The sequence below is a fragment of the Arachis ipaensis genome, chromosome B02, assembly GCF_000816755.2.
Source record: "Arachis ipaensis cultivar K30076 chromosome B02, Araip1.1, whole genome shotgun sequence".
In the NCBI taxonomy this organism is placed as follows: Eukaryota; Viridiplantae; Streptophyta; class Magnoliopsida; order Fabales; family Fabaceae; genus Arachis; species Arachis ipaensis.
In genome coordinates, this window is record NC_029786.2 from 85,329,280 (window position 1) to 85,339,917 (window position 10,638).

Here is a 10,638-nt window from a genome sequence, read left to right on the forward strand (position 1 = left end):
GAGTAGAACACCTATTTGATATTTAAAAGATTAAAACCCTTATAAATTAGCTCCAAAAGCTAATATATTCTCATATGCTATCTGAATGATCAATATACCAATGTGGCCTAACTCATACTGCAGAAAAACAAGAGTTATTGACCAAACAGTAGAACACGACTAACCAGTATATAAATACAGGGAATTTCCTCAATTCATGGAGTTATATTGTTCTTTGACCAATAAATGACAAAGAACTATGCAAAACCTCTAAGTGGAACCTAAGTAATACAAGCATGGTAACATGAAAAAGGGGATTAGCGTATTTATTTTAAAATCCACCGGTATATTTGAAAAGTTTTATATGATCCACGTACAATCTCACATCGTGATGATAAATTTCACAAATAAAAATTTTTTTATACCATGCAAATAAAAAAAAATCATTAACTAAAAGATGCTAGTGAGATGTGCAGTAAAGGAAGAAGAGAGAAATGCAGGAATTGACATTGTATGAAAATCCTAGCGGACCTTTTCTTCTCTGAATGCTTTTAATGTGAGAATGAAAAGAAGTAGGGCGCGGCGGCGGAGGCGTGTTGCGGCGGCGGCAGCGACAGAGGCGTACGAAACTTGCAGCAGAGGAAGAGGATGAGAATGACAGAGATTGAAGTTGGATGAAAACCCTAGCTGCTTCTTTTCTCTAAATGCCTCTGTATCTAAAATAAAAAAGAAATGAGAGGATAGAGTTAGTGTTTTCCAATCCGTACTCTATTTCGAAAGGAGATTGCTTCAATCTCATTAATGCTCTCCAAGAATTCTAATTTCTGTCAATTTTTCGTACCCAAAAAAAGAGAATAGAAATAAAATTAAAAAACTAATAATTAGAAGGATCAATATAATTAGTAACTTTTTAAAAAAAAAAGATATATTTTATAATTATTTTTATGAAGGTTAATGATATTCCTACAAAAATATTAGAGTAAGGAATTATGGCCTCATTTTTTTACCTTCCTTAATAGTTCAAAAAGAAAAACGAAAATGACCAAAAGTCCAAAACTGAGATAGGGAGAAGCATCAGCTGATAGACATAGTCATCACCAGTCAACAATGGAGGCAGAGGGCAGTTCCCAAGCCTCTGCGGCGGCATCAGAGTCCCAAGCCACCAGCGAACGCATCAAGCTCAACGTCGGCGGCAAGCTCTTCGAGACAACCCTCTCGACCATCCGGTCCGCCGGTCCAGACTCCCTCCTCTTTGTCCTCTCGAACCGCCCCGCCAACGACCCCAACCCGGTTTTCATAGACCGGGACCCCGAAATCTTCTCCGTCCTCCTCTCCCTCCTGCGCACCAATCAGATCCCCTCCGCCGCCCGTCGCTTCTCCACACAGGAGCTTGCTGACGAGGCCGCCTTTTACGGCATAGACTCCCACTTCCGCTCTGCCGCCGCTCCCCCGCCCTTCTCCGGCATCGATGCTTCCATCGTCAAGTCCATCAGTCCCGCCTCCGAGGGTCTCCCTTCCACCTTTGCCGTCGCCGACAACGGCGCGGTCTGGATCGCGCACGGCGGCCAGATCTCCAGCTATGACTGGAGCCTCGCCCACACCGGCACTCTCCGTACTCACCTCGACGAGATCGACTCCATCTGCCGCGTATGGACGGAGATCGCTGCCGTCGGATCGGAATCCGATGCCGGACTTCATTTCTACGACTTCTCAAGCAGCCGCCACGTTGGATCCGTACACTGGACCGATCCTTCAGATCCTCGCATATTCAAGGCTCGCGTTAACGCCATAACCGCCTCGGAAACCTCCGTGTTCGCCTCGTTCGATTGTCCTCACCGCGAGAACATTGTTCTCGAGATCGACAAAGAGAGGATCCAGATTGTATCGCAGTTAGGGCGCCAATCGGGGAACCAGGCAAAGCACATGGTTCCGTCGAAGCTGACGTTTGTTCCGGCAACCGGAGTTCTCGTCGGAACCGCCATCACGAGCGGCGCGTTCGGCTACTCCGGTTACATACGGATTTGGGACCCCAGGTCCAGAGACGTGGTTTGGGAGACAAACGAGCCTGGTGCGGGTCGGAGTAGCAGGTTCGGAGACTCATTTGCTGACGTGGATGTTGACGCGGAAGGGTTATCGATTTTCAAGCTGTGTTCTAAGTCTGGGGATTTGGGTATGGCTGACATGAGGCGTTTGGGGGATGATCCTTGGGTTTATTTGGAGGAGAAGAACCCTAGCATGGTAAATTATGGTGGTGAAGTGAATAATTTGTTGGTGCATTGTTGTTGGGGGCAAGTGTTTGTTGGAAGAGGTGGAAGCTTGGAGGTTTGGTCAAGGGTTCAAGGTCATGGTGGCAGCGGTGAAGGCGAGAGCGGGCGTGAAGGGTTGTTTCGGAGGAACTTCGTGGATAAGAGGGGTGATTCAGAGAGAGGGGATATAAAGAAGATTGAAGGTGGTGGGGATAGGTTGTTTGTTAGTAGGGAAGGTGTTGAAGGTATTGAAGTGTGGGAGAGTTCTCATACTTCTGGAGCTGTTCCTGTTTCATGACCCCTCCCCATGGATTAGGGGCCTTTCTTTCTCAACATTTTAGGTAGGGGTTTCTTGTTTTGTAAGATTCATATATTTTTTATCCTTCTGATGATTCAATGAGAAACTGTTTAGTTAGTTATAGTGCTGATATTTGTCAGCTGTATACACTTGAATAATTTATAATAAGATGCAATTTCCCTTACGGTGTATGTGTTGGTTGTGATTTTGTTATTACTCATTAGTCATCGTGTTTTTATGTAAGGTTCTTCTTCTTTCATGAAAACTGTCATTAGCCATAGAAAGTAGTTCTTTACTCTAATAGTTTGAGCATTTTCATATCAAGAAGTGTCTTGGACTTGGTTGTGAAACTATGATCTTGGTATAGTGCCGTTTGGATATCTTCAATCTGATTTACTAATAGTTGCTAATTATGTGAGTATATTTTAGTGAAAGCTTTGGGATCATTTCAATGTTCATGGTCAATTAAGTACTATACCTTTCTGTGATGGCCTTAGTGAACTTTATCTTTCACTATAGTCCTGTTATGTTTGACATAATGATAGAGAAGCATGATTTGTGTACAATGCACCATTCTTGTTAAGGGATATGTTTAGTACTTAGTAACTATTTTTGTTCTCTTTTTTAATGAATGTTATGATATAAAGCTTTGTTTTTTTCACTGCAACATTTTGCTAACGGGGTTTTTTTTTCTGGATAAGTAACACATTACACAAGGTAACTAGAATAAGTAACACAAAGTAACTCAGCCTGTCCAAAAGAAGCAGGGGTCAATGCGTCGCAGTTTATACAATATCAAAACACCAAACATATCAAGAAACCATACTATCAAGCTAAACAGCACATTTTTATAACAGCTTTTATGCCTTTGCCAGTTACTATTGTCTTTGATCACACTATTTATCTGCTTTGTTTGTCGTGTTTCCTGAATGAAAACCTTTGTCATGGAAGCCTCAGATCATATAGTTTACTTTTGTTGCAAATTCTCCCCTTCATTCATTGCTCTATTGGCGGATTACAGAACACACTAGTTACTTAATTCTAAGGATCTCAACTTCAGGTATGTTTACATTACATGTATAATTATTAATAATCTATCTATATTCGATGACCACCATTTCTTAAACTGTTCATGTCTGGATTTTATTATTTAAAAACGTAGTTACTTGTATTTATGATGACTTGATGACTTTGTAAGTATTTGCATTTTATATAATATTTGTTTATCTTGTTTTAGGATGGGATGGGCATTAGAAGTAGATTTCAGCACTACAATTTCCCTACTACTTACCCATGGTTGATATTTTGTCAATTTAATCTATTGCTTATTTATTTTTACTATCATGAGCCATTGTTTATTGATATTATGAACATTTGAGGACATCACCATCTTGTCGCACTATAATTTTCTATTATATTCATTTTCTGATGTCTGAACTCAAGCTGTATGTATGATATAGCATGATTAGGCATTTCAAAATGTAAACAGAAATCGTCATAAATAATGAGGAATCTGAGGGTTAGAAACTTCACACATTATTAGAGGAAGAGTGGATTGGATGCTGTTAATCATAGGGGAGATGGTGCAATTCAGCCCTATTAGAGATACAGAAGACTTTGGTTGAGGAAGATCAAAGAACCAAACTCTTTTAATCATGCTTACAAATTCAGGTACGCTTCTGCATTCAAATATTTCTTTCTTAATGATTTAAATCTTGGGTTAAGGAAATTCTGAAAATTTTTAACAAGTGGTATTAGAACTATCTATGATTGAATTATTGAGAAATAATAAAGATTTATTTTTCTTATTCAGTATTCTTTTTAATGAGTTTGGCATTCAAAGATTTAATCCTAATCTTATGTATTATTGCTTTCTTATATATATTGGTTATGTTCGAATTTTTATATATATATACGGATTGGATTGTGTAGCAATAATTTCAAGCAAATAAGAACAACAATTTTGTATTCGAAAATATTTGTGATTTTTTTTTTTTTGCAAATAAAGACATGATTTTTTGTACAGTAACGAATTTATATGAAGCATTGTATATAATGCCGCATTTGTTTTTGAGAACAAAACAAGACAAGATACTGAGAACAAGACTTAAAGGACAGAGACACAGAATTTAGTGTTCTTATATTCTGTTTGGTGATAAAATAGAACAAATTATAAAAATCTAATTTATTCTCATTTTTTTCATTCAAAAAATTTGAGAAGAAAAATATAATAATAAAAAATATAATTATGAAAAATTAATATGAATAATAAAAGATTTAGAATACTTATTTTGGTGAATTAATCGGTTTTTTAGACGTCATTTTTTTTTAAGTTATAAGCTGTTTGATGAAAGTTCTCAAACACGGACTTTATGGGTATGTGGTGTTCGATGCTGAGTTTGAATTTGTTGAACCTGTTTAAGTAGCTAGGGATTCGTGTTTTGATGTTACAATTTAGCAGCTATTGCTGATTGTAAGCATTTGGTGTAGTCTCCTCCATAAGACACTGATTGATGCTTACAAATGGGTTCCTTTTCATAATAGGTTGCAGTTTCAACCTCCAAGACCGGTAAGCACGGTCACGCTAAGTGCCACTTTGTTGGAATTGATATTTTCACTGCCAAGAAGCGCGAAGATATCATGCCCTCTTCCCACAACTGTGATGTATGAATCTAGTACTTATGTTTCATATGCATTCGATTCTTGCATTTCACTGATAGCTAAAACTTGGAAGAACTCGTGGGGGAATGAAATCTATGCTATCTATGTTACTCCATACTGTTGATAGCTATTAGCTAAGGCCTTGATAGTCTATATGTGTTGGGTAACTCTATTTGTGAGCTATTTTTTTGAGGTTCAGTTAGGCATATGAATTCTAAGAATTAGTGATCCTTGCCATTATACTATGAGATTAGGCTTTCCTTTGTAGAATATTATTCACGATAATCTATGTTGGAAACAGAAATAATGATTGGCATTGCGGCATAAGTAGTTTCAAATTGTATTTATCTTTTGAGTGGTGAAGATACTTGTGGATAATTGGAACTTTAGTTGTTATAGGTTACTTTCGTAGAATCTGAGAATACATTGTTTTGTGTTGTATAAATTAGAGTAAAGGAGGAAAATTGTGAAGAGGATGGCTACCCAACCACACATGACCACTAGGGAGGCAACTGAATTCCTAAGGGAGGATTTTTCTCTAGCTCCCCATCCTAAAATGGTGTATAGAGTAGTGGTTGAGGCCAGGGATAAGATTATGGGAAACGAGAAGGAACAATACAAGAGGACAAGGGACTATTGTGAGCAGATTTTAAGTTCTAATCCAGGATCTACTGCAAGGTTGGAACTTATGACAATTCCAGAAGCTCCCCCTGTTTTCGACAAGATATACATATGCTTAGATGCCTGTAAGCAAGGGTTCAAGGAAGGGTGTAGGCCTTTGCTGCACCTGGATGGATGCTTTCTCAAGACATACTACATGGGGTGGCTTCTATCAGCAGTTGCCCAAGACGCAAACAACCAATTTTATGTTGTTGCATATGGGGTTGTGAGGGCTGAGACGAAGGATGCCTGGAAATGGTTCCTGACTAACCTTCAGGCAGACATAGGAGACGATGCAAACCATGGCTGGAACTTCATTTCAGATCAACAAAAGGTATGATGTTTTATTGGTTCATTCTTGCACACTTAATATATTTGCTGAGTTGTAAATGTTGGCTGCTCATGTTCAATGCAGGGTTTACTCCCTGCCTTAAAGGAAGTCATGCCAAAAGCCAGGCACAGGAACTGCGTGATGCACATGTGGAAGAACTTCGTTAATAGATTCAAAGATTTATACATAAGAGAGGTTGTCTGGGAGTGTGTCAGATGCACAACAGTTGCGGAGTTCAAAGACTGTATGGAAAGGCTGAAGGCAGTGAATCAGGGGGCTTGGGAATACATCTCCAAGTTTGAGCCAAAGACATGGGTCAAGGCTTATTTTTCGCATGGGCCGAAAGTTGATAACCTCACCAACAACATGTGTGAGGTTTTCAACGCCAAAATTGTTAATTACCGCTGCAAGCCAATCTTGACTATGTGCGAAGAAATCAGGTGTTACCTGATGAGGAGGATGGTAAATCACAAGCGAGTGCTGGAAAATCACCCTGGTAAACTAGCACCAGTACAGCAAAAACGGATGGAAAGATTACTTACTCTTGGGACAAAATGGACAGCAGAGTTGGTTGGAGATAATGAAAGAAAAAGGTTCGAAGTGAGCCGCAAAGGAAGCAAGGTAGATGTGGATCTCATTAAGTACACCTGCTCCTGCAATCGATGGCAACTTACTGGTAAACCACAAATCTAATTACAACCTGTTAATTACAATGTTAGTTGTTTTATCATCTGTAATTTAACTTGTATTTGCTATATGATCAAATTGAAAATATTTTTTGGTTAGGCATGCCGTGCACACATGCACTTGCTGCTATTGTGAAGAGGCGTGACAAGGCAAAAGACTATGTCCACCCTTGGTTGTGTATGGAATCAATCAGGAGGACATATTCACACTGCATCAAACCAGTCCCAAGTGCAGAATTCTGGCCTCGTACTGAGTACTCACAACCAGAACCCCCATCATCAAGAGACCTATTGGCCGGCCAAAAGTTCACAATAGACAGAAAGACCATGCTGAGCCATTGATGCAAGGTGGGAAATTGAAGAAGTCATTCTCGGTGGCTTGCAGCAAGTGTGGGGAAAGGGGCCACAACTACAAAACCTGCAAGGGAGCTCCATCAAACCCCAACTGGAGGCCTAAGACAAAGAAGCCTAAGAAGCAAGGAGGAAACAGCTCTCAACAACTAGTTGTGCTCCCTTTGTCCCAGTCAGCTCCACCCCCAGTGATAAGTTTTCATTGCATATTTTTTGGTTGGATTATACCCTACTATACAGTAGCTGGCTTAGAGATGAGTTTGTCAGGGACTTATCTGTCTGAATTCCATATAGTTCAGGGGTTAATAAGTATTAGTAAGGTATTCGTCAAGGATCTGGATGTCTTAGTGTAGACAATTTAGAGGACAAATCTGTCTGATTATCTTGCTGATACCCCATGCTCATTAACTGTCCAAGATTCTTCGAGCAGCCAACCAACCAACCAACGCACAACCATGCAACAAGCAAATACTGTAACTGTTTAATTTGTGCTCTTTGTGATGAAGTTGATATACTTAGTTGTTTCATTCCTAAATTATATGGTTTAAATTTTTTTCCCTTGGTTGGTCTCCTCATGCGTGCAGGTTATGAGTGCAGCAGGACCAACTCATGCAAATGCTGCAGCAGCTCCAACCAGGGTTACTAGATCCACGCTGGTCATAGCACCTCCTGTCCCAACAGTCACTCCATTCAGGCTACCAGCCCCAAGTACAACCCCTTCATGTAATGCTGCAGGCAAGGCTCCAGAGATTGTTAGCAACACTTCTCGCTCGAAACCATCAAAATTTAGACCAAAGCAGAAGATCTTCAGGCCACCGGCACCACTGGTTCAAGGACATTCTGGCACAACACAGGACGCAGCAACTCAGGAAGATTTCCAGAGAACAAAACCAAGTGACCCAGCTTCTACGGAATCAACATGAGAGAAGGCTGATGATATTATGATTTTTTTTTTTTTTGTTTACATGTGACCCAATGTAACTGATAACCACAAATTCTAGATACAATTTCCTTTTTTTGATTTGGGTCTTTATTTTGAGTTAAAACATCAATTGTCAAGTAAGGAGATGTTAATGGTAGCATTCCTGTTATTTTGATGTCAGCTTAGATGATGGATGTATACTTTTACACTCTAAATATCAGTTGTTGAAACTTCTATTTCCTGTGATTTTGCCAACTTTTGTTACACACAAACATAATCACAAACATGACCCAAAGTGATACAAGATGCAAAAATGATTAATACATTTCATTTCCAACATTTTCACCAATCTTACATCATTCCTTACAACTAAAAAAAGCAAAAATCAGGACAACAAACATCACACATATGCTCCACGCAATTGGATTTTTTTTAACCTCTAACGCTTCTATCCTCTTCAACAACAACATCCTGTTTTCTATTTCTTTCATCCTGAGATGCTCTTCACCATGCAGAATGTGCTCGTGCCACAGGGGTCTTGTAACACCAACACCAAGGCCAGCTACATGCTCGTCCAGCCACAAAAAAAACTTGCAGCATGGTTGTCTTACCTGCACAAAATCAATCCTCAAGGATCAGAAAAAGTTTGAATTGAGGATAAACCCTAACACAAACGGAGTTACAGAGATGGCCTTTGCTTACCTTATAAAAGGGACATCCCAGAAACAATCTGTTCGGATTGCTGCTCGTCCTCGACAAGAACAGGATTGCGTTTTCTCCACAGAAGCACCTGGTGACACACCCTCTTTTCCATCGCTGCCGTTTGGAACTAGGCCTCTTCTCGAGCTTGACGCCACTCCGTCGGATGCCATGGTCGCAATGCTCCCTTTCTTCCTTCACCCGCTTCACTATCAGACTGCGTTCGAGGGATTAGGGTTCAAGGATTTCAAACATTGGGGACGTTGGAAAAACGGCTGCGTTTTGGGCTCTGGGGACATATTTGTCCTCTTTTAGAAAGCCCAGCTGACGTGGCAACCCGTTACGGCCAGGTCAGTGCCACGGAGCCACGTCACCGTTTTCCGTCAACCCTAAACGGAGACACTCTAACGGAGGGGTAAAAATGTCCAGTTTTCTGGGGGGTCAGGGACGTTGCCGTATTTCCCAACCCTCGAGGACGAAAATGTCCGTGGTAAAAAAGGTCAGGATGGATTTGTCCTTTACTCTATAAATTATGTCGCAATATCTCAAAAGTAGAATTGAACTATGATCTGAAGTTGCTGAGCTCACATACTCTATTATCCTCTTGCACATACTGTAGTGACTTGTTCTCATAAGTTCTCTTGTACATCTAAGATATATTTTGATCTCTTAAATAACATCTTAAAGCTATCTCAAAACACTAGAAAAAAAATTATAAACTCAATTATAAAAGTTGGGAACATCTTTTTAGTTGGTTTACACTATGAGTATTTAAACTTCAGATTATTTAATGATTAAATGATCCTTAGTCCTGAGAAGATTTAAAAAAATATATATCTAAAGTTTTTAGATTAGATTATAGTCATATATAAGTTTTGCCTAAAAAGGTCGAGATAATATCTTAACTCTTTTGATTGGTGGGTAATCAATCTGAATCAAGACTTAGATTGAGAATACTTAAGGAAATTATATCTAAGGTTCTTAGGTTGAACTTTGGACTAATCTGAGTCCTTTTTGAGGAGATCAGGATAATGTCTAAAGTTTTTAGTTGGTGGAGACTAGGGGTGGTAATGGGTAGGATAGGATTTGGATCCAATCTAACCCTATCCGTGGATTGAGAATATTCCAACCTTAACTCTGTCCGTTCTTATTTTCCTGGGTACTCGACTCTACATGCCGATTACAAAAAAGATGCAATATTATTATATAAATTACTGATAATTTAAAATAGAACTAATTTTTATGTAATAAAAAAATATTAAATTATCAATTAATGATCTTCTCTTAATGGCTAAGGATCTTTTGTATTTAATGAGAGGTCTTTGATTCAACATCCACTTAAAACATATTTTTATATAAGTATATAATATAAAACATATATAGAATGCGGGTTGGTCGGGTAGGGTTGAAGCTCAACCCGCACCCTACCCGACCTGCACGAGAACCCTACTTGCTGGTTGGTCAGATAGGATTTTTAGTTCAACTCGCACCCTATCTGACCCGCACGAAAATCTATCCGCTGCCGATCGAGTTAGGAATTCTATCTGATCGGATTGGGTTGGTTGAATACCTGTGGATAGGATGTATGTTACTACTCCTAAGTGGAGTATCTTGAAACAATAATATCTAAAGTTCTTAAATTGGTAGAGTATTTAATTTAAATCTTATGTATAAAGATCGGTAAAAGACTGATTTAGATAATTGGCCATACATAATAAATTTAGATATAGCAGGTATCAAATTCAAAAGAAAATTTCAATTTCAAAAAAGTAATACAATGATACTCATATAATATTCATGTAATA

At 39.1% G+C, this 10,638-nt stretch overlaps 2 protein-coding genes across 2 annotated transcripts; both read left to right on the top strand.

Moving 5' to 3' along the window:
* Positions 1,028-2,711, top strand: LOC107625573 (BTB/POZ domain-containing protein At3g09030). The gene has a single exon (XM_016328246.2). It carries the CDS (start codon positions 1,087-1,089, stop codon positions 2,521-2,523), a length of 1,437 nt encoding a protein of 478 aa, XP_016183732.1. The 5' UTR covers positions 1,028-1,086; the 3' UTR covers positions 2,524-2,711.
* LOC107627527 lies at positions 5,741-7,203 on the top strand. Its single transcript, XM_016330358.1, has 3 exons — positions 5,741-6,178; positions 6,260-6,851; positions 6,962-7,203. The coding sequence occupies exons 1-3, from the start codon at positions 5,741-5,743 to the stop codon at positions 7,201-7,203; spliced, it is 1,272 nt and encodes a 423-aa protein (XP_016185844.1).

Excerpts from the sequence above, each read along its gene's own strand:
- LOC107625573 (XM_016328246.2), top strand. The coding sequence starts at position 1,087 with ATGGAGGCAGAGGGCAGTTCCCAAGCCTCTGCGGCGGCATCAGAGTCC.
- LOC107627527 (XM_016330358.1), top strand. The coding sequence starts at position 5,741 with ATGGTGTATAGAGTAGTGGTTGAGGCCAGGGATAAGATTATGGGAAAC. Across the intron at positions 6,179-6,259 it reads TCATTTCAGATCAACAAAAG|GGTTTACTCCCTGCCTTAAA; the intron begins GTATGATGTTTT and ends TGTTCAATGCAG. Across the intron at positions 6,852-6,961 it reads CAATCGATGGCAACTTACTG|GCATGCCGTGCACACATGCA; the intron begins GTAAACCACAAA and ends TTTTTTGGTTAG.